Source organism: Taeniopygia guttata, chromosome 13 (genome assembly GCF_048771995.1).
Source record: "Taeniopygia guttata chromosome 13, bTaeGut7.mat, whole genome shotgun sequence".
NCBI lineage: Eukaryota > Metazoa > Chordata > Aves > Passeriformes > Estrildidae > Taeniopygia > Taeniopygia guttata.
Genome location: NC_133038.1, coordinates 6,540,642 through 6,567,231, shown reverse-complemented (window position 1 = coordinate 6,567,231; position 26,590 = coordinate 6,540,642). Strand labels below are relative to the sequence as shown.

Sequence of the window (26,590 nt, the reverse complement as noted above, 5' to 3'; positions counted from 1 at the left end):
TGTGTTTTGGGGCAAAGTCTTCAAGTCGAGCTCCCTTCTGTGTTGTGAGCCCTGCTTTCTTGCTTCTCCCCAGCTGATGCCAGAGCTATGTGTGTGAAATCTTTATTTTGGGAGTAATGGAGTCTTTGGCTGGAAAAGGGGGTCTGTATCCTCAGCCAGGAGTAAATGAAGCAGTTTGTTGTGACCAAGGAGCTGCATCCATTTACACCAGCTCAGAATTTGTTTCCAAAACATCACACAGGCTTTATTGACATTGGTGGTCATCTGCTCTGGAGCCCTGCTGGAAGCTGTGCTGATGGGACTGGCTCCAGCCAGGAAACAGCCCCTGCCAAAGCAAACCTGAGACATCTTCGTGAGTGGAGCACAGGCCAGAGGGCCCAGTGAGATAAACAGGACAGTGCAGCCACCTGTGGCTTGCAATAAATACTCCAAAAGCAAAAGCAGTCGCAGGTGTGCCGTGCTTCTGCCAGCCTGTGTTTTCTAGGTGTTCGGTGTGCCTGTGAGAGGCTTCCTGCACCCCTGAGCTGTCAGTTCTGCTGGCAGCTCCTTGACATCTTTTTCTAACTGCTGGGGAGGCACCGGAGCTGAGCACACGTGGCTGTTCTCACTCTGAGCTGTGGGTGGTGCTCACTAAGCCACACATCTAGAGGGCATCACACACAGATTTCCAGCTCTCCTGGCTGTAAGATGCTCATTGAGAAATCTAGAACCGTCTGGGTATGTGCATGACCCAGGGAGAACTCTGCTTTTCCTGTTGACAAACAAAGTCTTCACATTTTTCAGGCCAGGTCTTTAAAGGCAAATTTCTTCTGTTGGTAGAAAAGCTTCCACTGCGCCTAAAGAAAAAGCTGTAAGTTAAACTTCTCAGGTTGCAGCACATGCTCCAATAGCTTCTCAGTGACTGACACCCATGGAATGGATTTTAATATATGGAAGCTCAGGGATTTTCCCCTCTGAAGTCAAAATATTCTCACCCTTTTAATAAATGAGCTGCCTGGCCTGGTAAGGATAAGTGTCTTGCCAGAGTCAGATGGGAGCTCAGCAGCAGCAGAAGGATTTCTCTCCAGTTGCTGTGATAGTAATCAACTTTCCCTTTTATTGCTTCCCGTTTCAACAGAGGACTTATCATACTGAACAGCAATTCCAGCTATATCTTGGAGCCAGCTCCTGACAGCCCAAACCAGCACTTGATTTACAGGGTGGACAACCTGAGGTTGCAGGGAGGAGCTTGTGGCCACCAGGGCACTGGGGATGCAGCTGAAGATTGGCTCAGGAACTTCACAACTGGGATGAAATCACCAGGCCAGAGGGTGAGCAGGGCTCAGCCTGAGTCCATGCATGATGCTCTAAATATCTCACCTGTTCCCAGCCCTGTGTCCCCTAGGAGCAAAGCTGAGAAAGTTAAATAAAGAACATTTAGGAGGGTTTTCCAAGGTGGTTGTGAAACAGTGGCTCCAGCAGGGAAGTAAATGAGTGCTGGGGACTGTGGTGGGCTGTAGCTGTTCCTACATCCCATACAGGAACAAAGGGTGGGCTGAGCACAGGCCTTTGGGCACCTGCTGTGGCTATACTGACCTTGGTTGCCCTAAATCAATCACATTTGGAGGTCCCTGTGTGTGATGGGGTGGGGTGAATGGCCAGTGAGAAACAAACTGAGGAGAAATTACCTCTACATATATTTTGTAAAGAATTTCTTGGGGGAGCAACCCAATAACCCAGTGTTGCTGCTGCTGCAGGTGAAACGGGACACTCTGCAGGCTACAAAGTATGTGGAGCTCCTGCTTGTGGCTGATTATGCAGAGGTAAGAAATGGGATTTTTATACCCAGGGAGCACTGAGCACAGAGCACCCCACCTGCAGCATCTCCTGAGGCAGGGAGGGCTGCTGATGCTCAGCAAGTTTTCTCTTGCAATCCCAATGGTTCTCAGTGGACAGGGAGAACTGTGTCTTGGTCACTTCTGTCCTGGCAGCCACCACTGGCCCAGGGAGAGATGCAGATTTGGATGAGGGCTGTGGGTCAGTTCTGGTCTCCCAGGGCAGCAGTGGTCAGTCCTAGATATGGCTGTGAGAGTCTGCCTTCAGAATTTGGGGGTTTCCAGGAGTGATGTGCTTCTAACTGCAGTACACTTAATCTCTAGAGAAGATAACCATGACTGTGCTCTGCTCTGAGCTGCTAGCAGATATATAAATAGACATTTTTAAGGCTCCAGATCACAGAATAGGTCTGGGAGAAGCAGAGTGAAGTCAGCAATCCCTCCCCCATCCCCAGCCTGGACAGCAGGCCTGACACACTGACAGTGCAAACCACACAGTGTTTTACTGATTGTTTAATCTCCAGCACAGACGGGAGCCAGGCTGGTCCTATCCATAATTTACAACTTGAAACTCCAGTAGGGAAAACCACACAGTGCTCTGGGCTATAATTTATTCTGAACAAAGCTAAAGAGGCAGAACCTATTTTGGATTCTCTGTTAGGCAGCAGGACACCAGGGAAACTGAGAAAACACATAATACCCAGGAACTGCCATATGTTGTTCACCATTTGATCAGAGAAACTGGGCCAGAGTCTCACGGTGTTGTTGTTTACTGCCCTTTCTTTGCTGCGTCCCTCACTAAAAGAAAAGTGGGTTTTTGTCATGTGTTAAACAAAAATCTGAATATTTTGTCACTTTAACTCTTTGAGTCAGTTTGCTAAAATTAACTCATTCATTGCCAGGTGTTTTATGTAGGCAAATTGGTTGGATGAGTGAGATGTGATGAGAGGTCCAGCAGCCTTGACCTCAGACATGAAGTCCTGTTATCACACATTTCACCTGGCACGTTTTCCAGCTTTTTGTCAGCCCCCAGCTCTGGGGGCACTGATAAGTTTGAGTGTGCCACCACTTGAGTAGCACCACTGCCATGGTGTACCGGGGATAAATTCTGAATATACCTGTAGAGGTGGGCCTAAAGTCAGACATGTAGTGCAGGGAGACTTCACTTCATAGTTACCTTCTTATTTCCAGAAGGATGTGGCTCATTTTAACACATTTCAGCTCTTTGTAGTTGCTTTTGTGCTGCCTGACATGTTCATTTTGTTCAGTTTCAGAAACACCACTTCAGCATCGAAGCAACGAGGAACAAATTAGTGGAGGCTGCTAATTACGTAGACAAGGTGAGACTGTGTGTGTGAAAAGAGGAAAGCAAGCCCCAAATCATGAAATATGAGAATTAATTGGGCCAGAGGAAGGCTGGATTTCTGGGAGAGAGAATAATGTTTTGGCAGTTCTCCCCAGTGACTTAGGGGGAGCATCTGCCAAATAATTGTGTTGTTGCAAATCCAGAACAGGGCAGGGAATCTCCGTTCTTTGGAGCCAGCATGAGCACCTTGTGTTTTACTACATCTCTGTAAAAACTGTTACCTAAGTCATACTTTTTGAAAAGGAACTGAGGCATTCACTTGAAATGGTAGAAAATCTGGGAAGCAGAGCTGGAAGGAACTTTCAGAAGTTGTCCCTGCAGTGGTATCTAGTGCTATTGAAGTAAAACTTCCTTACTTTTCAGATCTACTCTCCTCCTGCTCCCCTTAAACTCATTCCACCACTCCCTTCACCCCACAACTCATGAATGCTTCTCCTGTTTGTACTTGACATGGCAGAAGATTATTTCCTTACTCTGTTCAGGAATTTTGACTATTGGAAGATGAAACATGATGTCACTCTTCAGTATTTGTTTATTCAGATTATGTCTTTGCCAGTCATTCAAAAATGAAAGCTCAATGTCTCTGTTTCAGTTTGAGTTCAGGTGGTTGCACATGTCTGTCTGCAGAGCTCAACACTAAGCTGAAAGTATTTCCAGAAGAAGCATCTTCTCAGGACATGTGGATCTCTAGTAGCAATTAGCAGTACCTATCTGATATTTAAAACACAGTAAAATGACTTCGTGGTCCTTATTTTATAATCTCTTTTCTGTATCTTAGTTTTACAGAGCCTTGAATATCCGGATTGCCTTGGTGGGGCTGGAGATCTGGAATTATGGGGATAAATGTGATGTAACAGAGAATCCCTACTCCACCCTCAAGTCCTTTCTGGCCTGGAGTAGTAAAGACAGGCTGCACAGAAAACATGATAATGCCCAACTAATCACGTGAGCTCATTTCTCCTGTTTCTGACAAGTGGGTTGGGTGGGTGGGAAATCAGTTTGTACCATGATATCCTTCCAGGATTCAAAGTGGCTTTGTGGAAAGCATTAATTCCCAACCTGTCCCACTGACACACAGAGCCCTGGTGCTGGGAGCCAGCTGATGGTGGCCTGTGAGTGATGGGCCACTGATCCCATCAGGGCCAGCCTGGCCAGCAATGCAGATGGCATTGGAAGAAAAATTTGCAGCAGCTCTCAGATTTTATTACCTCTTCCATGGAAATTCATCCACCAGGATGAGTCAGAGGACCTGTAGGGTTGAAATGCAAAGATACAGTGCCTTTTATCTTGTTTTCTCTGTTTTTTTTTTTTTTTTTTTTTTTTCCCCTTTAACATTACTGTATTTCCTCTCCATCTGGTCATCTCCTGAGCATAATTTCCAGGGTTCCCTTTTCAAAGATGCTGTCAGGGTGGTGCAGAATTCCAGCTCAGAGGCAGGAACAGAGCGTGGCTGCACCTCAGAGGTGTTACCTACTACTCCCTCAAGTCCCCAAATCCCAAGTTGGCAAATATCAGGCTTATGGTAAATTAAGTATTCACAAACAGTATTCAGCTAAGGATCCAGAAATAGTCTTTTCTGTGCTTGTTGCAAAGCTCAGCAGGAGCATTGTTTGGAATCAAACCATTATAAAAAATAGGATTGTCTGGCTGGCCCATAAAACAGAGTAGCAGTCCAAGATAAACAAACCTAAAGGCTTTGTAGCTCTGCTATGATGTCCTGCACTGGAAGACACTGTAAAAACAATGTGTCCCCCTGACACTGCGTAAGGAGCTGTGCACTGCAGGATGCATTTCTCTGCCTGCCTCCTTGAGTGCCTCAGTGCCAATTCATGCTCTTTCTGGGTTGATTTTAGGGGTGTGCCCTTCAAAGGTACCACAGTAGGCTTGGCCCCCGTGATGGCCATGTGCTCTGATTTCCAGTCAGGAGGAGTAAACGTGGTAAGTAATTGCCAATCCCCAATATAAATTATTTCCTGTGAAATTCTCCACTCACCTGCTTATAGGCAGGAATACCTTCAGTAGATGTTTTCTACATGTACAAATGAGAAGTTCCTCTCACCCCACTGATCCAGAGGTGCACAGGACAGGCACAGGTAAAGTGCTGACGTGCCTCTTTGACCTTGCACAGGACCACTCTGATAATGCCATTGGTGTTGCTGCTACCATTGCCCACGAGATGGGACACAATTTTGGCATGAACCACGATTCTGCTGGCTGCTGTAGCACCCCTGCAGCAGATGGGGGCTGCATCATGGCTTCTGCAACTGGGTGAGTTCATCCTCATGGCTCAGGGAGGAATGTAAAAGGCTTTGTTACAAGAGTCTTGGTGGAGTAAGAGCTAGAAATGTAGAGTGAAAGTGGGTTTGCTGCTGCCTGCTGGAGTCAGTGTTTATAGACAAAGAGTTGCTGGACAAACCCTGGTCATGGAGCAGCAGCAATTTGCTAATTCCCAAGGAACTGATTCCTGCCTGAGACTGGCCTTGGATAATGGCAGCATTTGAAAGTGGAGCACTGAACTGTTGGGCAAAAGGAAAATTTCCTTGTTCCCTTTTCTTAAGAATACTCCTTTGTTTCTGAGAACCTGTGTTTAACAAGAAAGAAGTCTTTGAGAGAAAGCGGAAGCAAGAGTGACTCTAGAAGGCCATAGGAATTCAGAATTTGATTTTGGATGAGGAAGCATAAAAATTTCTTGTATAATTTTTGTACCTTATAATTTTTTGTACCTCATGTCACGAAATATGCCAGATGAACCCATACAATTAAAGCCACATTCACCATTTTATCAAGCCTTTCTCTGTTTAAATAGATTTTTGTTTTTTCATAGGCATCTTCTTTTATGTGCATCATTTCTCCAAAACCATTTGGGTGAGAAGTGAAAGCACAGTGGCACACAAGTAGAGCACACAACATCCACACACATGCACAGCCTTGCTTGGAGTACTCTGGCATTCTAGCCAACAAAATTAATAAATTGTGTCCCAAACAATATTCACATTCTTCAAAATGAGGTGGTAGATGGGAAAAATTAAATATTATTTTTAGCAGTTAGTCTCACAGGCCGAGTGCTGGATTCTCAGGCTTGTTCAAGCAGTTGGGAATAAACCACAGCTCCCGTATTGAGGAGGAGAGGACAGCCATGCTTGTTCAGCAATCACAGTCAAATATAACATATTTTGGTTCTACAAAGTTATTTTGTAAGGCCATCATATTATTAAACAATCTTGCAGTGCAGTCTCACGTGTATAGTGCAGGCACAGGAAATCACAACCTCCTTCAGCACAACTCCAAGAATTTCAGGGAGAGACCTGTGTCCTTTGGCATTTGTCAAGATTTGCATGTGCTTATTTTTGCTTCTCTAAACCATTGTCCAGACCTGTCTTCATGTTTTTCTACCCTGTCTGTGTTCAGGCACCCATTCCCCAAGGTGTTCAACCAGTGCAACAGACAAGAGCTGGAGAAGTATCTGCAGTCTGGTGGAGGGATGTGTCTCTCCAACATGCCAGACACCAAAAGAATGTATGGAGGAGGGAAATGTGGAAATGGCTACTTGGAAGAGGGGGAGGAGTGTGACTGTGGAGAGGTGGAGGTAACAATTGTTCAGATCCAACCATTTGGGGCTTCGTGGGACACAATTTTTTAATTATGTATTTTGCAAATACAGTTTTGTGATTTGTAATCAGATTTTCTTTGTACAGGAGACAAAAATATCTTCCCTGTATGTAAATGTAAATCAAGGTTCTAAAATATTACATCTGATTTCACAGTGTGTGGTACAATCCATCCAGGGATGGTGTGGTCCAGGGTTGAACAGAGATGATTAAAACTTCATTTAAAAAGGAGATTAAAAAGTGATTTTAGGTCACAGAATCACAGATTCATTTAGGTTGGAAAAGACCTCCAAGATAATCAAGTCCAACCTGAGACCCATCACCACCTTGCCAACAGACCCACAGGACTGAATGCCACATCCAGCCATTTCTTGAACAGCCCCAGGGACAGTGACTCCACCACCTCCCTGGGCAGCCCATCCCAGTGCTGAACAGCCCTTTCAGTGAAAAAATTCTTCCAGATGTTGCAGTTTCATATATAAATTCACTTTACCTATGGCTCTAATCCTGTTAACGATGGGGCTTCTCTCAGCACTGCATCTCACTTCTGCAAGTCCATCCTTTGCCCCATAAGAGGAAAGGGAGCTGGAAGCAGCAGCCAGACTCTCCAGATGTGATAAGCACAAGCAGTTGTACCCCATCAGCCCATCAGAGGGAGGCTGGGCAGTGCTGGCATTCATCTGGTGCTGGGTACCCTGAGATAACCTGGAAGGGAGGGTTTTACTTTGTGTGGGATCCACCATGTGTGAGAACACCTCAGGGCCAGCTCAGATCCTCCCTCTGAGCTCTGCTGCACCTCACTGTCTTCCAGGACTGCAGGAACCCCTGCTGTGACCCCAGGACCTGCTCCCTGAAACCTGGTGCTGAATGTGCCCATGGCAGCTGCTGCCACCAGTGCAAGGTGGGAGCTCTGGGTTTTCCTGAGAGGAAAGGGAATAACAGGGGGGCAAGTGTGAGGCTGGAAACTGGAGGGGGAAGGGGAGAAAACACAGCCAAATGTGGAGTTTAACTCCTCACCTGGTTTGACTTTTCTTTAGGTGCAACAGCCATAAGTGTAATCAAATAGTGGGGTCCTTCCTTCTGGCTGGTAAAATTGACTCCTGTGATATGTTAAGATGAGCTGTGAGTGCTGCTGGAGTGAACACTGAGGGGTAAATGAGAGATGATATTTCTCTTCATTGGCTCTAGAAGAAATATAGACAGAGCTCTTGGGGCAAACACTTCCTCCAGGGATTAGGCTGGATGCTGTGTTTGCTCTGAACCCTCTTTTCTGGGGTGAGCTGAATCTCTTTAGCTCTGGTGTTTGCTGAAGAACTGCTGGCAAAGAGTATCATTTTAAATCTCAACTTTCCTTATAGTGACTGTTTAAAATGTGTTTCTGGTTTTGGAGCCAAAGATCTCAAATTTAACAACAAATTGACTCAAAAATGAATATGGGCAAACATTTCTCTTAAGCTCATTTTTATGTTTGCATGTTGACTGTATGTTCTTATTGACCTATCCTGAGCATGGGGAAAATAATTTCCAGAAATCCACCTGGACTCACTTGGAGCAACCTCCCAGATGTAACTGGGAGTACCCTTTGCTCTCCATGTGTGTGGTGGACAAGAGAGGAATGAACTGAGTAAACTTGTAAGCAAGGGAGATGTAAGTTATGCATCAGGAAAATGTCTCCAGCAGAAATGACAGGCAAACACAGGAACAAACTTCCCAGCCAGGGAGGGTTTTGAGAGCAGATTACACAAACATCTGTCAGGAATGGTTCAGGTAAATTGGATCCTACCCTAGGGTAGAGTGAGATGGATCAGTGTCCCCATGAGGTCTGACAGCCTTACATTCTGTGCATGATCTCATTGCCACCTGGGGAAGGCATGCAGTCATTAATTGTATTCTACACAGCTCACCCAGCTAATGAAGTCCCAGAGGCACAAATCACTGCTGACCTCAGAAACCTTAGACAAGGAGGACAAAGTGACACAAGCAAGGTTCTGTCTTATCTACAGACATGAAACCACAGAGGAGCCAAGCAGTAACTCTGGGTTTTTCCCACTGTCTCTTTTTAGCTGATTTCTCCAGGAACTCCCTGCAGGAAGAGCTCAGGACTCTGTGACCTCCCAGAATATTGCACTGGCAAGTCCCCGTTCTGCCCCCTCAACTCCTACCAGATCGATGGGGCTCCCTGTGACGGAGGAAAGGCCTATTGCTACAGTGGCATGTGCCTCACCTACAGGGACCAGTGTGTGCAGCTCTGGGGGCCTGGTAAGGACAACCTGCAGCACAACCTGCTGGCCTTTGAACCACCAAATGCTCTGCTCCTGCTACTCTGCTGTTCCTCACCCTGAGCAAGGCAGGAGTACCTTCCATTCCTGCTGTCAGCAGCAGAGTCTGAGGAGCCTTTTCTCCTGCCTTACTCATGTGGAAGAGGCAGCAAAAAAATTTCCATGCTCCAACCATTCCAGAAAAAGGACAAGTGAGTGGTTGGCATGGGGTGAGATGAAGCAGCTGCTTGATTTACTTCCATGCAGGAGCACAGCCAGCACCAGACACTTGCTTTGAGGAGGTCAATGCTGCTGGAGACCGCTACGGGAACTGTGGGAAAGACATCTACGGGAATTACAGGAAGTGTGACATGAGGTACAAAGCAGAGTGGCAGCCCAGGGTTGCTCACTGGAGAAGATGGTTTTATATATTACAAAATTATGGGCCAGGAGATAAAACTGATCACTCCCTCCCTCTGCCTCCTGAGAAGCCAGCTGCATCCCTGTGGGACTTGGAGCCCTTGCAGCTGAAGCTTTTGGTTCACCGTTTTCAAACATCTAATTGATTTTCTTCCAAAGCAACAGAAAAGGAGGGACTTTTTAAATCCATAAGATAAATGCAGCTTTCTAACTGAGTCAAAAATTTCTTAGTCTTACTTCTGATTTTGTTGAGGTTGGCCATCCATGGGGACATGCCCCATCCATGGGGACTGTGGGGTGGTACCATGAGTATCCATCAGATAATTCTTGGGGAGGTGCCTGCTCATTTAACAATGACTCAGCACTGCTGCTTTAATTGACATTTAGAGCTCATGTCTGCAAAACATTCAGCAAGCCAGGAATAATCACTTTAGCCTTTCCTTTGAAATCAGAGATGCTAAATGCGGGAAGATCCAGTGCCAGAGCTCGGCTGCCAAACCCCTGCAGCCCAATGCAGTGCCCATAGACACCACTGTGAACACCCAGCACTGCCGAGGGACCCACGTGCACACATCTGACAGCGAGGAGAAGGACATGCTGGACCCTGGCTTGGTGTTGACAGGAACAAAGTGTGGGAGCCATCATGTAGGTACAGTCCTGCCTGGAGTGGCTTGGGGGAGGTTCAGAGTATCACTTTTCCACCCAGAATGTGCTTTGTGGTTGTCAAGCTATTAATTTTTTATGTCTGATGCTCTTCTAGGAGATTTCTGTATTTGTTAGAAAAATAATTCCTTGGAAGTTTCAGAGAAGGACACACACCAAAGGCTTTATGTCTCTGCCAGATGAAGTTCAGGGCCAGTGGTAAATCTGGGATTTGCTAGTTGGTTGAAGTTGTCTCGTTTAAAGATGAGACACAGATAGAAACCAAGACATGTGAGAGCTCCCTCGGGGATTTGCCACATGGGCATGGCCAAGCTGTGGCCAGATGAGCTCCCACTTCTCTCTGGTTCGCATGGACTGGGATTTGGGGGAGTGATTAACTGTTTGCTTGGGAGCCAGGTTAACTTCATTTCCTGTTACTCTGCCCAGGGAGTTAATTAGTTCTATTTCCAAGTCACAAGTCACAAAATGGCACAAGGCAGTGACATGGTAGATAACTTAGAGAGGTAACACTGAGTTTTTGGATGCTTTCTGTGCAGGTTTGCTTTGAGGGACGCTGCCAGAATGTGTCCATCATCTTTGATTCTGAGAGCTGTAGCAAGAAGTGCCATGGGCATGGAGTAAGTGTCTTCTTTTTCATCTCCATTCCAGGCTGAAGCAGGATGGGCTTCTGTTCTTCTGTGGCTGCTTGTTCAGCTTAATTCTGATACCTGCCTTAGGTTTGCTCTGGACTTTGGCTTCTTGGCTATCAATTGGAATATTCCTTTCCTGTTTGATGCATTATCTTGTCCATGAATGTTCCTTTGACATAGGATTTAAGGAAGTCTGTTGGAGGGATATGAATTACAATAAATTAAAAACAAGGAGTAATCTTAAAGAAAAATATCCTGGATCCAGTTTAGATTGAATACAGAGGATCAGAATTACTAAAGAAAAAACATAGCAAGAAGTAATATTTATGGCAGTTTAACCTAAATTTCTTCTTCTCCCTGAAGAAAAGAGTTTCCAGGCACTCAGCTCCCATTGGAGTCTCTCCTGTAGTGTTTAATTCAGCAAGGCTTAGTTTGTTTTCACTTGCAGGTTTCTTAGTAGCTTCCACTTGAATCTCTGAGTCTTCCCACTCCAGGTGTGCAACAACAACAAGAACTGCCACTGCAACCAGGGCTGGGCCCCCCCATTCTGCAACGAGGAGGGCACGGGAGGCAGCTTGGACAGTGGTCCCCCTCTGCCTGAAGGTGAGAGGGACCACAGGGCCACTTCAGAAGGACTTGAGTTGGTTGGGAGCAGCGAATTTTCCATTTAACAAACTCTACTTTCTTGCCCTCAGGCTCTTCAGCAGTTGTGATAGCTCTGGCAATCCTGGCTCCCATTCTCCTTCTCAAAGGAATCTTGTTTTTATTCTATTATCTGAAATGCCGGAGTAAATTTTCCATCTGTTCTCTAAAGAAGATACCTCAGTTCAGGTAAGTTGTCAGCGCTGTGCATTGTCTCCTTGTCCCCTCTCCTCCCAGGACAGAAGAGACATTGCCAACGCTGTGAGGAATGTCACTAAATTGATTTGTTGGTATAGCACTACTGGCTTCTCATTTTTTCACTCCAGTGAAGATAAAATAGTAAATACAGGAAAATAAAGGAGAAAACATATCAAGACATTAACACCCTTTTCTTTCTTTCATTGTCAGTGATACCTCTGGAACTGGGCATGCAAACCCTGCCTTCAAGCTGAGAACCCCCCAGCAGCAGAGGAAGGTAGGGGCAGGGTCCATCCACCTGCAGGCAGAGATGCAGCTGCCCCAAGGTGTGGGATGGGGTTTCCCCTCACACTGGAGTTGGGGAATGGTTTTATCAGAGGATGGGAAAAGGAGGCAGACATCACCCCTGGCTGAAAGTCGGTGTTAGCTGAGTGTAGCACCTGCTCCTAGTGATTTCCTCAAAGGCAGGAGCTGGGATTGACCAGGCTTGTGTGGCTGCTGGATCCTCTGTTGTCACATCCCCCATCTCAAAACTGGAGAAATGGCAAACCCTGGGTTTATTTGCAAGTGTCACACTGATACCTGGATTACTCTGTCCTTTTGATTGCCATTTCTGCCTCATGATCCCAAGTTGTCCCAGACCATCTAACCAGCACCTACCAGACATACACAACCCATACTGGTGTTGCAGGCAATATTTTCTACTCTGTGACTCAGAGACCTCACGCAGATCCTCAGAAGTGTTGCAGCGAGTATAAATGGGTGGTTTGAAGTAGAAACACATGAAGATTTGTGGTTTTTTCTGCACAGGTGATTGGCTTCCCTGAAATCCCACCCAAACCTCCTTCCCTGCAAGCTCCAGGGCTCCAGATGAGCAGGCAGCAGCCGCCCACCTTCCCTGGCAGCCACAGCTGCAGCAGGGGGCAGCCCGTGGGGGCACAGCCCAAGGACATTCCCAGGAGGACACCCCCGAGCAGGCCAGCACCTCCTGCTCCCAAACCTCCAACCTCTCAGGTATGGAGCCCTGCTGCCCTCCTGTAGATGCTCTTTGATGGCAGGTTTGTTCTGGTGAGGTCTCTCACCCTGGGGGATCTGTTAGTCTTGACCCAAACTGACCCCATCTTATGTGAGCTTCCTCTCCATGGGGTTATTTTGAGGGTTAAAAAGAAATATTTATTTGTTTTGCTGGCAGCTCTGTTCTAAACTTACTGTGGACCCCACATTCTTACTGGAAAGATGGTAAATCACTCAGATTGACTTCAACCCATTTTGCAAAATAATATTATTATATTGGGGCCCTCAAAGAAGCAAAGGGCCCAGTTACAGCAGGCAACAGGAGGCTGGTTCCCAGGCAGTCTCTCTCTGAAGGACATAGAGGAAAACAAACCCTACAGAGCTAAATCTTAGCAAATAGGATTTGTTTCTAGCTCCATTGTTTCTGTGAACAGCTGGCACTTCAGCAGGAAAGAAAACTAAAACAAAAGCAGGAAGCTGAGTGCTGTCAATAAGGAATAGGTATCCTTCCTAGCTGCTTGTTGACAAGTTCCCCATGATCTCCTTTGTGTTCCCTCCCCAACACATCCAGTCTCTTTATCTCAGTCAGCCTCAGGAGATGGAACACTTTTCATAGGATTTCCACAAGAAACCTGGCTGTTTCTGGGTTAGTGGAGAGCCACGAGTTGGGGAAGACAAAGGGGAAATGATTGTCACTTTTTGCTCGTAGCATTGGCCTTCCTGGATGTTTGCAACATCTGCCAGATCTGCTCTCTTGCTATTCCTATAGGAGCTCTTCAGACCTGGCAGTCAGTGGAATTTAGTCTGCCTTGTCCTTCCTGGAGTCACAGGGCAAAATCCTTGGAGAGCAATAGATCACCAAGCCATCAAGCATTGCATTTATGCATAGTCTGAGGAGACTGCAGAGGTTTTGGGTGCTCTCCAAGTTGTGAGTGCAGCTGTGTTTGTTGAATCAACACCTGTAAGGCAGCAGCTTAGCACAGAGCCTGAGCAACAACAGGCAATTGGCTCTTATGGGGGTAACTTCTCCCTCTGGGACATGCTTTCCACTGAAATTCATTAGATGAATGGAAAATATAATGCTCTGAGCATCCTATTAAGGACAGCTGTGTGCACAAACAAATAATAACTGCTTGTGGGTCTGTGTGTGTTTGTATGGGCACAAGAAAATGCACCTATATAGTGTTTACAGGCATTGTATAGGCAAACAAACAGTGAGTGTATGTGTGTGGAACTTGCTTCCAGCCATGAAGTGCATCAGTTAATGTGGCTAATTAAAAAGGCTCTGGAACACAGGTTATCTCTTACTTCCAAACTTAAGGCTTAAATTCAAAACTATTTCTTTCTTCTGTAGGATATTTCAAGGCCCCGGCCACCCCAGAGAGCTCTGCCAGCAAATCCCATCCCATCCAGATCCAGAGGCTGGCAGGGGAGCAGCCCTGCTGTCCCACTGCCTCCTGGGCACAGCAGAGCCCCTGGACGCCTCCAGCCTGTGCCAGAGGTAGGCACTGAGAGGGTGCTGGGAAGCACCACTCACCCCTGGGGAATAAAACCACTCTGAAGGGAATTTCAGCCTGCAGAACACCTTTGTGCACAGCCCAGGTGGGTGGACACAGAGAGGCTGTGGATTGGTCACCTTTATTGCAGGGGTCTCTGTTTTCACCTCTTTCATGTTAAGAATTTAGGGAGTTGAGCAAAACAGTGAATTCAGCCCTCCACAGCCCTGAATATTTCCTCAGGCAAGGCATTTGTGTGAGTGGGGCAGAGCAATGGGATCAAGGGCTGTGGGACCCAGAAGTGTTAGTGAAGAGCAGCAAAACATGAAGATTCACACAAAACTTGGAGATCCCAGTAAAGAACAAAAATTCTTTCCAGCCTCTCTAGCCATGGCTAAGGAGATGCTTTCTCTGCAGGGAGTGTTTCGCAAAAATCATCCTGAATACAGGCACTTACTAAGGGACTTCTAGGCACTGAATTCAGTACCCTGCACATGGGCCCTATAACACAAAACATCTCCACTCCACACAGCACAGTTATGTGTCTCCAGCCTGCAGTATACTGGAGGCCAGCTGTGGAAAATGGGGAAAACTGCAAGAACTTCCTTGTGGGAGGGTTCCTATGTGATGCAGTGGGTTGTGAATGTAGACAGGCTAACATCAGCTCCAGGAGAGAGTGAGGAGGGTGCTCATTCTTCCATCAGTGCTCACTTCTCTTCTGTTCCCCTTTTTCCATCTCACCCAGGGTGCTGGTGCCTGGATGGCTGGAGCAGTGAACAACTTGAAAGTGGGACAGCCAGGCTCCCGTGGGCATTCCTGAGGCAGCCTGTTCCTGGCTGGCTCTGGCCTTCACAGGGCACTGGATGGCCTTCATCACCCAAAAACACTCTCATACCTTCACTGCCATGGACAGTGTCTCAGTTCCTCTCCTCCTGCCTCAGCCCTGCTCCCTCTGTGACTCCCCAGGCTGCAGTCAGGCATGGCAGAGCGCCCCAGGTACACACCAGGCTCAGCTGGACCCTCTCTGCCTTTTCCACATAAGGATGACTTGTTTGTACGGTATTTAAATATTGTTGTGCAATATCCAGTGCAGGGATGGGGTGATGGGGGTTTCACGTGTTTTTAATCAGTTATTTAAGTATTACCAGGGAGAACAAGCTTTAAGTGCAGGTGCTGGCCTTGATGGGCTTTCATGTGAGCCCTGTTGGCTTCCTCAGCCCCCCCACACAGCTGCAGGAGCATATTGGTGCTATACAGAACCCACTGCCTCTGGGGAGAGCAGCTGGTGATAACATTCTTCAGTTTATTCTCTGTTTACAGGGGGTGGCAAGTGGGGCCCCAACAGGTAGCCAACCGTGGAAATATAATTTGTGGGGCCACTGTGGATTTTGGTCAGCTTTAGCAGAGGGGATTAATTTTTATTTTGTTATTTTCCCCATTTAACCCTCTTCAGCAGGAACATTGCAACCTTTCTGTCCTCCAGCACTCGCTTGTCTTGCCTTGGTGCTGTAAATCCCAAAAGCAGCCCCAGCATGGCCCGTGAGCTCCAACCCACGTCATTAGGACACACTCCAGGTACGACAGGGCAGCTCTGGCCCAGGTGCAGAGCAGGAGGCCAGCAGGAAGCTCAGCTGAAGGCAGTGCTGGGACCCCCCTGCAGCGCGGTACCGTCAGCAGGAGATGTTTTTGCATGTGTCTGTGCTGAGCTGCAGCTCAGCATGGGCTCTCTGCTTCCCAAACCACTGAGAAACCTACCTGGAAAATGCCCAGGTGGTGAAACAACTGAACTATTAACACAACACATGGTGCTTTTGTAGGGCAGCTCTCTTACTCCAGGTTTTTTCTCCAGGCCATGGATGGAGAGAGCTGTCTGTGTGCACTTTAAGCAGCTGATGGTTCTGACCCTGAAGACCCTCCCTTATGGATTTAGTTTTTTCTTCTCTTAATAGTTTGGCTTTTGTATGTGGTATTTTTTTTTTCCTCAGGATTTTAAAATAAGGCCTTATGTTATGCCAGATTTTTTTTTTCCTTGAAATTATTTCCTAGGAGAACACAGGGAAATCTGGAGCTGTAGTTACAACAGTCCTCTTGTGTCTGATTTACCATGGACAAATCCTCAAAGAGTATAACTGCTGCTCCACACGTGAGAAACTGTATTATTGGCATAAAGAAAATTAGTAGTTTGCTAGTTCTCTTTCCCTAGGATCTACTCATTAAAGAAATCCCAGATAAACCCCAAGAACTCATTAAATCTGTAGTTATATGTAGTAGTGTATCTGTAGGATGACTTAAGTCACATTAGTTTTCACAACTTTACTACCTCTTTCTCCACAAGGAAACAGTTCACATGGTGTGTCTTGAAATTCTCACTGATTATTCCTCATTTTTCTAATTTTAGACCTTTTTTTACCTTCTATGTGCCTGGAAAACAAACCAATCTAAATAAAGGAAGGACAAGTAAAAGACAACAGCTTTCTAATGTTGTCTCTTTTGATAGTTGGGGTATATTACATATAAAAATATGTATTTAAACAACCCCCAAACTTGTTGTTTCTTGGTATGTAATGGCAGGTTTGGCTGCTCACAGTGCAGCAGGACTGTTCATACACTGTAATTGTTGATTCAACCACAGAACTTGATCTCTTATCTGAGCCCTCACTGAGGGCAGCAGCACTTCTGCTCCAAGCTCTGATCTTCAGCAAATGGCCACTAAAAGTCACAAAAATTATTTTCACTGCATTTCATGTGAGCATGAGATCAAGGTTTCAAAAAAATGTCCCCGGACACGCAATGCTCAGAGAAAAACTGGACATACCCAAACTCTAATAGAAAACTTTATTGCTGGAATATCACAAAAATCTCCAAAAGGAGATTTAAGTAGTTTTAAGTAAGTCCTTTTAATTTTTTATGTGTGCAAGTTGAGTGAATGAGACCAGGGGAACTACAGGAGGGATACAAGATGTTAAACCTGATTATTTGAAAGATAATATTACTTGGAAGAACTTATAACAAATACATCTCACTTTCTTCTGTGTCCACATGTTAATGGTTTACAATAATGCTCTCTATGCATCTATGCAAATACTTGAAGAATGCAATTCATTGTGCCTTTTGCCTAGTTTTAATAAAATTTGTTGGGTGTCATTAACAAATACTCTTTCACCGTCTATTATTTCATAACCTCAGTTCAAATCTTCATTTTCTACATGTCATTTCTCCAGGGATGGCAGAACTGCTTTAATGAAATGCACTTCTAGAGTGAAGAAAGATGAGTCCTATTTACAGCCATTTTCTAAAATAAAATGCACCAAGCATCACACTGATTAGGAAGCCAAAACCAAAGCTGGAGTGAGTGACTTGGATTAATTTCTGCCACCAAAGGAGGTCGCTGCAGTTTTACTCTGCTCCAGATGCTCTTTCTGTTGTTCTCAGCTGTCCCTCAGCTTCTTTATCCTTTAGGGCTACACTAGTAAGATGAAATAATGAAAGACTATCAGATCCACCTGCAATTTTTTTTTTATTTTGACAAAACCCTTTATTTCCCTTTCCACATTCCAAAAAGACAGCACTGAAATGTTATTAAAATAGGAAATTGGATCATCCTCTCTCACAAAGCCCCACATTGTATCTGCTCAGTGATGCTCACACCCAGGTGTAATCAGGTGAGCATCTCAGAGGACAGCAGAATACCTCACAGAGCTCAAAGAATTTGGGGGGTTTTCCAAGGTCAAGATATTTTCTGAGGAAAAAAATACTTTATATTTACAGCCACTTGGTCTTTCAGACTGAAAAAATCATCATAAGAAGCTTTGGAGACAGTGGTAGAGTTTCTCTTAACATGGGGTTTATCCTGCCAGAGCTGCCCAGCCTGAGCAGGGACTGCCTTCCTCAGGTGGGGTCTGGGTCAGGCCCAGCAACTTCACCAAGGCCTGGGCACCAGGAAAAAAAAAAACAAACCCAAACAAACGAAACTCCCATAAAAATAATTCACACTGCTTCAGGGAAACTCCTGTACCTCAAAAAAAAAAAACAAACAAAAAACAAAAAAAAACAAAAGGTGAAAAAGATCTCTCTATAAAAACACTTCATGGCTTGAGTCCTGCCACTGAGCCTCAGTGAGCAGCTATTGCAAAATTCACCATGTTTTGCCCATATTCACCAATATTCTTGTCCCCTTATTTGCAGAGGAAGTGATTAAACATGGATGAGCAGAGTCTGAATAGCAGCGTTCAGTCCTTGTCTCTCACCTCCTCTTGAGACGCTGGTGTGTATTTTAGAGTTCATGCAAGTGTCTAGAAAGGAAACAAAAAAAGAAAAAAACGACTAATCAATGATCCATCAAGGCCTGGAAACAAAGACATCAATGGCCACCCGGGGGAAGGAGTGAAGGGTAAACATCAGCCCTGCCAAGAATAAGAGAGGGAAGGGGCCTCAGAGAGGAGCTTTGTTCCAGCACTATCATATTTCTAGAGGATTTTTGTTACCAGTGGCTGCATGTATTAGGGCCCAGAGAGGATTAAACACTCCCCTTGCTCCCATACCATAACAGAGATCCCGTCCAAAAGCCTGCAGAAAGATTTGACTTTGGAAAAGACACCGTTCATTTTATTTTCTGCTTTTCTTTTTTAAAATTTTCCCCTGGCACTTGGAATATTGACATCACCCACCCAACCTCCAGTCCCCTGCATGTAACACACTAAGTATAGAGCATGAATACTTTGGGTTTATCTTCTGGGGCAATGCTGGAGTTGTCCACCTCTATCAAGATGTTCTTGTCATCTCTCGTGACCGGTGCTGGTTGTTCATTCTGAAGGACCTGGGGTAAATTCCCTAAATTGACGTCCATGTCTTTGAAAGCATGGAGTAAAAACACCCCCAAAATGATGGTGAGGAAGCCACAGACTGTCCCAATGATGTCAACCACAGTCATGGCGACCCACTCCTTAAAGAGGATGATGGAAGTGGTGATGACGATGGTGGTGAACAGCACGTAGTAGATGGGGAACACCAAGGAGGTGTTGAAAATGTCCAGGGACTTGTTGAGGTAGTTGATCTGTGTGGTGATGGATGCCACCAGTGTGACAACCAGGATCCAGGTCAGTGGGTGCTGCAGCACAGGCTGGCCAGCAAAGAAGCCCTTGATGGCAATACCCAGGCCCTTGACCGAGGACACGGAGAAGGCGCCGATGACGGAGCAGATGGTGAGGTAGATGAGGATGTTGCTCTGGCCGTAACGGGGGGCGAGGTAGAAGATCAGCAGGAAGCAGAGAGCCAGGAGGATTGCAGCATAAGCCAGGAAACCTGCAGCAGGGAGAGAAGAACTCAGAACTCCAGCAGTGGGCACGGGGAGAGGTTTGCACTGCCCGGCCCCGAGAGGGAGAGCGCGGCTGGCTGCATACCTGGCTCCTTCAGCTTGGAAGTCATTTCCTCCAGGGTGGTGACCTCCTCGTCCTCTGGGGCGTGTATGACCATCACAGTGCTGCCCACCAGGCTCAGCAGGCAGCCCAGCTTTCCCAGCAGGTTGAGCATTTCTCCAAGCAAATACGAGGACAGAATGGCACTGCACAGGACAGACAAACATCACCTGGTGCTCTGCACTCCTTAAAGAACGAACAGCAGCTCTAGGAAGGTTAAGAATTCTTCCATGTGATACAAGGACACAATTTTGGTGTAAATTAGTTGGATTCCAGTGGGTTAATACACCATCACATGACATCTATCACAGCTGAACCTGCAGGGGTGCAGGTGTGACCTGTAGATCACAGCTCTTGTGTCAGCAAGGTGCAAAAATGCTGAATGTTTTAGCACATCCGCAGAAATATTTTTTTTCAGGGTCAGCAGAATCATTCAGGAGCTGCTGAGCATTATGAAGCTTTTAGTGCTCAAGAAAATTACTTCAAGGGCCAGCATAATAGAGAAAAAGCCTGAACCTAACAACAAAAAAGTTATGGTAATTTTAACTAAATCATCAGAACCATTAGAAAGAGAAACTCTAAAAGGACTGGAGCTACAGATATATTTGCAAAAATACCTAGTTGTTGTCAAAAAAAAAAAATCTGGGGCAAGACACCAGAGCAGTCCTCTCAGTTTTCTTATGTATTTCATACTACAGTCTTTCTATAAAACCTTAAGTAGCCAGAGCCATGTATTTTAGTAGGAATCTCCTATTTAAAAATAAAGGTTTCAGCCCTTTTGGAAATACCCTGAAGTATAAAACCCTACAACATGAGAGGACCCTAAAAGTTTATAAAATAAAAGGCAGGTGAAAGGCAGTTTGAAAATAAGCCTGGTATTTTTGACCCTTTTAAATTTTTAGTACTCTTGATTACAAAAACAAAGCAAAAGAAAACAAACAAACATTAAAACCCCACCAATCCTGAGTGGTTAAAGAGCTGGAATAAGAAATGAAGTAATGCAGATATTTGCAATAATTTAACCTGCAGTGTATGTGGTTGCTCTACACCTCCAGCATTTCCAGAAGGGCAAGCTACTTAATTCAATGGCTCCCAAGTGGTCCCTCAAAAAGGACAACAACTGCTAAAGGATTTTTTAGAAAACACTGAGACTTTTTTTTGCTTTGGGCAGAATAAATCATATTAGTATCACTTCAAGTCTATTTTTACAAGTCAAACAGGCAAACAAGAAAAAAAAAAAAGAGGCAAATTTCAATTTATAGACACAAAAATCACCTTATGAGCACGCTCAGAGCCCCCAGAGGCGTGACAATAGTTGCAGGAGCAAAGGCATAGGCAGCAAAGTTGGCAGCTTCCCCTCCACCCACTAAACAAACACAAGAAAAATAAATACCAGTCAGTTACAGAACACTTTCTGTGCTTTCTCTTGGGGGTTTGCAAACTAGCACGATGTCACTTAAGAATTGGTTTTATGCTGGGGGTTTCATCCTGCTGCTAACAGGGGCAGACAGTGAGTGAAAATCTATTTCAAATAAAAAGAGGCACCCCTGGAGAAGGGAACCCCTCCATGGAAAGGGCTGGGGGTGCCAGGGCTTGGCCAGGTCAGGCCTCAGGAGCCCCCCAGCCCAGCCAGGCTGTGTGGGGGTAATGAGGAAGATAAAATAAAGATTTTAAGTCTTGTTTTAAGGGAAAGCAAGTTTCTTCAAGGAAGGAGGTGCTACCAACACCTCTTTATCTCCCTGTGCTGCAGCATGAAACCTTCCCAGAGCCCCCAGGCACTCAAGGGAGGTTGTTTGCCCTGTGCCTGGTACACAGGCAGACCTGCCAGCTGCCCTATTAAAACCTGGCTTTTCATGCTTTTGATCAGGTAAAACTGAGCTAGCAGGTCCTGCCAGTCCTGCAGGAGGATGGAGAGGGAGATCCTGCGTGGATCACTGCCTCTCCTCTCCCTGAGGAACCTCTGCTGAGGATGGGGGAACTGGACAGAAAACAGGCTTTAAGCACCCTACTCAGTTTGTTCCACACCTCATTCACAGGGACAGACCCTGGAAAAGCTGCAAACCCAGGGAAACAGCTCCTACTTACTGGTTAACAAGCCAGCCCACCAGAGCCAATCCTTTAGGTAGCCATGGCCTCCATCTCCTGGGGAAGAAAAGCACATGCAGGAGTTAACAACCATATTCTTCAGAGCAAGAGATGAGAATGTCCCTTTGGAGAGGGATAAATTCCAAGGAGAGGAGTGTGACAAAGAACAGGGAAGAATGGACTGTGTTTGGAGCTAATCCAATTCTGGTCCTAGCCCACAGGCTGTTGGACATAAGGAGTTTGAGCCTGCTGACATGGGGAACCCTGATTTTGCTGGGTCAGGGAGAGCCCATTTTTTTGGATAAATATGACCTGATGGAGCTGTCAGTACCAGCACTGTTTGACTTGCCTTGGAGAAAAGTTATGTGCTCACGTAGCAGGGGTGACACACTGGGACTGAGAGAGTACAGGGCAAGATAGGACAAGGGGCAATGAAGAGTTGATCAGGAAGACTTCAGGACACAGGGAAAAATCTTTTGCTAGAGTTTAGCTTCTTCTGGTTCCTCAACAACTCCATAAATGCTGAAGTTCAAATGTTATGCTCTGGTATTCCTCAGAAATTTCTGGTTTATTTGGTTTAGGGTCTTTTTGTTTGGTCAGGGTTTTTCCCAAGATCTCTTTCTGTCAGCTGCAATTTTCTGACATCAATCTCCAATTCCTTTCAGTGTGTTAAACATTCTGAAAAATAGGGAGGGGTTTGCTCTTGTTTTACTCGCTTGACTCTGCTGCGGGAAGAGTTCATGGAGGAAAGGAGGAGAGAGACATCTACAGTTGAAGCAATACTGATATTTCACTGTGCAAGTACAATGTCAAAAAGCAAACTCATCTGTGTTCAGCAGCTGTGTGTGCCCAGCCCAGTGACAGAGGATGGAGATGGACCCGAGACTGCCCAATGGCTCAGCTGCTGTTGGTAGCTTTGCTGGCTGTCTCTGGACAATCACTTCACCATTCCATGCCTCTGTGTCCCCATATGGGCACAGAGTACAATGGGGATGGTGATATTTACTCTCCCTGAAAGGTTATTTAAGAACTGTTCCTAGGCCAGAACTGGAAAGCAGCAGTGATTTAATTATCATTGCTCTCTTTTGCAGTTATGCAAGTAGGTCAGCTGCCAGGTAGGGCTTACCCTGCTGCTGGAGGATGTTTGCAATGCTGATGGGATGTGTCCAATTTCACAGTGCAATTCTGCTCTAGGCAGTGCTGCTCCACCACTACCCATCCATATAAAAATATGTGTGTGTGTAGACATAAACACACACCTTGCCCTGAGAGCCTGGTGCTAGAGGAAAGTTATCTGCAGGTTGTTGTGCAACACAGCTCCAAAGGATCCCTTGTGAAACCAGAGAGTTCCCACAGAGCCAGCCTGTCCTGCATTCACACACTCTTGCTAACGCAATCCAAGCACACGGAGCTGCGTCCTCCTCTCAGTGACCTGGTGGCAAAGCTGCCTGGCGCTTCACCTAGAGCAAGAGTGGGGTCAGGGCTGTGCTGCTGTGCTCACAGCTGTGAGCTGCAGCTTTGTGCAAAGGGACCCATTTCAAAGAGCTTTTAGCACTCTGCTTGCTCCTGGCCCCACGCTCTGAGATATGGGCACACACTGCTCTGCTGTGGGGACACGTCTGATCTCACAGGACCATCCCTTGCTATTTGTGGTGCCAGGCAGGGGAACACTGCTTACAGGGCTCTGTAAATTAGCTCCTTTCCAATAGAGAGACTGTAAATTAACTCCTTTCCAATGCCAGGCCTGTGAATGAGCTCCTCAGCTCCCACATAGCACTGCTGCCTGGTTCTCACACACAATGATGCATCTACAAAAGCTCTTATTTACTTTGCTGATGGAAGACTGATTGTACCCAGAGGTGCTCCCTTGCCTCAGGAGTGCTGAAATTTGGACTGTGTGTGTAGTCGCAGGAACAGGTGGTCCCTGCCCCTCCTGCCCCCATGGAAGTTTTACCTGCCCTGGTGCCTCCCTTCTCCACCAGCCGCAGCAGCCCCTTTTTCTTGAGGATGACGCTGCTCCCGATGAGGAAGCTGGAGAAGACAGCCAAGCCCAGGCCAATGTAGAATCCATAATTGTTTTCCAGCCGAGTTATCCAGGAACTATCTGAAGTTCCATTCTCCTGGATAGAGTCAGCTGGAACAGCATTGCTGATCACTTGGCACACGACCCGGTGGGAAAGGCACGAAAGGGTGATCAGAGACCCTTGGGGACAAAACACCAAATTACTGACATGACTGACAACAGTCTCCCTACTCCCTCAGGCTCATTCAGGTGTCCCCCTGCACAGCCACCCATGCTGTCACCCTAACAACACCCAAAGCTCAGGACACCTCTTTACTCACACGTGGAAATGGCAGGGTGTTGTCTGATAGATTTACAGCCTGCAGTTCAAGCATCTCTTTGACACTGAATGAGTCTACATACTGAGCTGGTAGGCCACAAGGACTTCTAAAAATAATTTGAATTTCCAAATATATAAGCCAGTCTCTCCACCAAATTCCAATGTTATGGAGTTGAACTAGGCCTTATCAACACTTAACCTTGTTGATCCTAAGGCTTTGGTGCTTTCCAGCCAACTAATCCTCACACCTGCCAGCTCATCTGCAGTTGTAACTTCGGGTTTAATGTGGAGTGATGCCAACACTGTAACTGTGCATCTGTTCCTACTCTGTGTGCTGAGCTGTGTCATAAGACAACATCAGATTCATCCCAGACAATTCATTTCCTCTACTGTTTAATGATTTTATTCTACCTATTTGCAGAGTGCCTGAGAGCTCCTAAAGGAAACCCAGTCCTGCCAGTGTGGAAGGACTGAGAGCAGGCACAGTGTTCTGCTGCTAACACCAAAAGCACTGCACTCTACGGCTTTGGCCAAGGTGTGTTGTTGTGTGGGGGTGGGAAATTGCCAAGTTTCTTCCTCCCCTGACACTCCTACCACACCCAGCACATCTTTCTATCGCAATCTTTACTCCAAGTGTAGTAAAGATGGTGTGACCATGACCATGAGGAGCAGAGCAGCCAGGTGGAGTACAAAAGTGCCTTTGTAGTAAAAGACTTTAATTTTTTTTTTCCTTCCTGAACTCACATAGGAATTATAGAGCAAGTATTTGTGTCTCGGCAGGCAGGAGTGTGGAGTGGCCAAACTGCTCCCAGCAGTGTCAGGAGCCTGGGCATGGGCCCCACATTTTTCCTGAACCGGGAGGCCTGGCTTACATTTTAAGCAGCTGCAATCCCTGGCCCCGCACACACAGCTGAGGTTTTGGATCTGAACTGTCTATAAACGTTTTTCTAAAGGAAAAAAAAGCAGTGACTTTCTAGACGAGTTTCCAAGGGTTCCCTAATAATACTTTTTTTTCCTACCAGGAAAAACATTTTTGATCGTGAAAATATTTCCTGGGGAATAAGGGGGGGACTTCCCTCCTCAACTGGGTGAAAATCTCCACAAGGTACTCCCGGGCACAAGCACAAGGCAGCGGGACGAGGATTACCGACCGCATTAAGCAATCCTTAACTGAATAATAAATGAAAAAAACCCAACTCCTGGCTTCTCTGTGCGCTCCAGGGCTGGCAGAGCGCGGTGCCGGCTGCAAGTTTCCCCATTCCTATACAGACCTCAAAAAAATAAAACAGAGAAGAGCCCCCGAAGCCAGGACACAGCCCAGAGCAGAGCAGGGACAGACACAGCCCCACAGCCGGGGCAGTGAGGCCGAGGGGCGCGGCGGGCTCGGAGCCGGAGCGGCCGCGCCGCCCCGGACCGGACCCGGACCCGGTCCTGGCCCGGTCCCGGCGCTCCGCGGGGCCGGTCCCGCTGCCCCGGGGCTGCACCCACCGTTGCTGCAGCTGCTGTTCGTCTCCAGCGGCTCCATTTGCCTTCGCTCTCCGGCCGCTCAGCGCATCCCGGGCCGAGGGCAGGGCCGGGCACACCTGAGCCCGCCCCGCTCCTCCCCCGGCCCGGCCCGGCCCGGCCCGGCCCGGCCCCTCGCTGGGCTGGGAGCGCCGGAAATGCCCTGCGAGCCTTGCACGGTCCGCTGGGCCAGCCCCGCATCCCCAGCCCTCGTCCCCATCCTCCCAGTTCTTGTCCCCATCCTCCCAGCCCTTGTCCCCATCCTCCCAGCCCTTGTCTCCATCCTCCCAGCCCTTGTCCTCAGCCCTTGTCCCCATCCTCCCAGTTCTTGTCCCCATCCTCCCAGCCCTTGTCCCCATCCCTAGCTTTGTCCTCATCCCTAGCCTTTGTCCCCATCCTCCCAGCCCTTGTGTCCATCCTCCCAGTCCTTGTCCTCAGCCCTTGTCCCCATCTTCCCAGCCCTTGTCCCCATCCTCCCAGCCCTTGTCCCCAGCCCTCATCCCCATCCTCCCAGCCCTTGTCCCCATCCTCCCAGCCCTTGTCTGCATCCTCCCAGTCCTTGTCCCCAGCCCTTGTCCCCATCCTCCCAGCCCTTGTCCCCATCCCTGTCCCCGCCTGCCCGGTCGGTGTGGTGGCATCTCTGTGGGGTTCTGCACCTTCGCACAGAGCCGGGACGAGGCTCCTGCTGCTGGGTTTCGAGGCTCCTGCCGCTGGGTTTCTCCTCTGGAGGGAGTTTTCCTCGTTGCAGAGAGTGGAGAATGTGCTGAGGCAGCAGGAGGGTGGCTCGGAGGTGTGTGAGCCCAGGTGCGGGGTTTGTGTGCGCTGTGTGGGTTGTACAAAGGGGTTGTAGTGGAAATAGAAATTAAAGGTAAACGAGAGAAATGTTAGTGGCAATATCAGGCTAATGGCTGGACTCCAGCTTAGAGGTGTTTTTCAGCCTTTTGGGCTGAACAATATATGAAGGATATAAAGTTGTTAGGGAACATTCAAAAGAGGGCCATGAAGATTGTGAAGGGTCTGGAGGAGAAGCCACATGAAGAGCAACTGAGGTCACTTGGTTTGTTCAGACTGGAGAAGAGGAATCTCCATCCACTCCCCCTCCCAGAGCAGCCGAAGCCTCCCTTGCTGATTCTGATGT

At 47.0% G+C, this 26,590-nt stretch overlaps 2 protein-coding genes across 4 annotated transcripts in view; one reads left to right on the top strand and one right to left on the bottom strand.

The window, feature by feature from the left end:
• ADAM19 (ADAM metallopeptidase domain 19) overlaps window positions 1-17,260 on the top strand; it is a 32,797-nt gene extending 15,537 nt beyond the window's left edge. The window contains exons 6-23 of the mRNA XM_030283918.4: window positions 1,118-1,310; window positions 1,737-1,802; window positions 3,083-3,154; window positions 3,959-4,125; window positions 5,034-5,118; window positions 5,309-5,448; window positions 6,589-6,766; window positions 7,600-7,689; window positions 8,852-9,047; window positions 9,314-9,422; window positions 9,919-10,111; window positions 10,666-10,746; window positions 11,253-11,361; window positions 11,454-11,589; window positions 11,809-11,875; window positions 12,409-12,612; window positions 13,967-14,113; window positions 14,854-17,260. Of these exons, the coding sequence (XP_030139778.4) occupies window positions 1,118-1,310; window positions 1,737-1,802; window positions 3,083-3,154; window positions 3,959-4,125; window positions 5,034-5,118; window positions 5,309-5,448; window positions 6,589-6,766; window positions 7,600-7,689; window positions 8,852-9,047; window positions 9,314-9,422; window positions 9,919-10,111; window positions 10,666-10,746; window positions 11,253-11,361; window positions 11,454-11,589; window positions 11,809-11,875; window positions 12,409-12,612; window positions 13,967-14,113; window positions 14,854-14,928 (2,308 nt within the window). The 3' untranslated portion in view covers window positions 14,929-17,260. The remainder of the gene's footprint in view (window positions 1-1,117; window positions 1,311-1,736; window positions 1,803-3,082; window positions 3,155-3,958; window positions 4,126-5,033; window positions 5,119-5,308; window positions 5,449-6,588; window positions 6,767-7,599; window positions 7,690-8,851; window positions 9,048-9,313; window positions 9,423-9,918; window positions 10,112-10,665; window positions 10,747-11,252; window positions 11,362-11,453; window positions 11,590-11,808; window positions 11,876-12,408; window positions 12,613-13,966; window positions 14,114-14,853) is intronic.
• On the bottom strand, window positions 16,930-25,546 carry NIPAL4 (NIPA like domain containing 4). Of its 3 annotated transcripts, XM_030283921.4 has the most exons (8): window positions 25,438-25,546; window positions 23,562-23,810; window positions 21,608-21,664; window positions 20,798-20,888; window positions 19,508-19,668; window positions 18,826-19,409; window positions 18,356-18,400; window positions 16,930-17,574 (listed from the first exon to the last, which is right to left on the bottom strand). In XM_030283921.4, exons 1-7 carry the CDS (start codon window positions 25,472-25,474, stop codon window positions 18,389-18,391), a joined length of 1,191 nt encoding a protein of 396 aa, XP_030139781.2. In that variant the 5' UTR covers window positions 25,475-25,546; the 3' UTR covers window positions 16,930-17,574; window positions 18,356-18,388. The 3 variants fall into 3 exon arrangements, with proteins under 3 accessions (XP_030139781.2, XP_030139780.2, XP_030139779.2); XM_030283920.4 differs by having other exon boundaries at window positions 16,930-18,400; XM_030283919.4 differs by lacking the exons at window positions 16,930-17,574; window positions 18,356-18,400 and having other exon boundaries at window positions 18,686-19,409.
• Window positions 25,547-26,590: the final 1,044 nt, after the last annotated feature.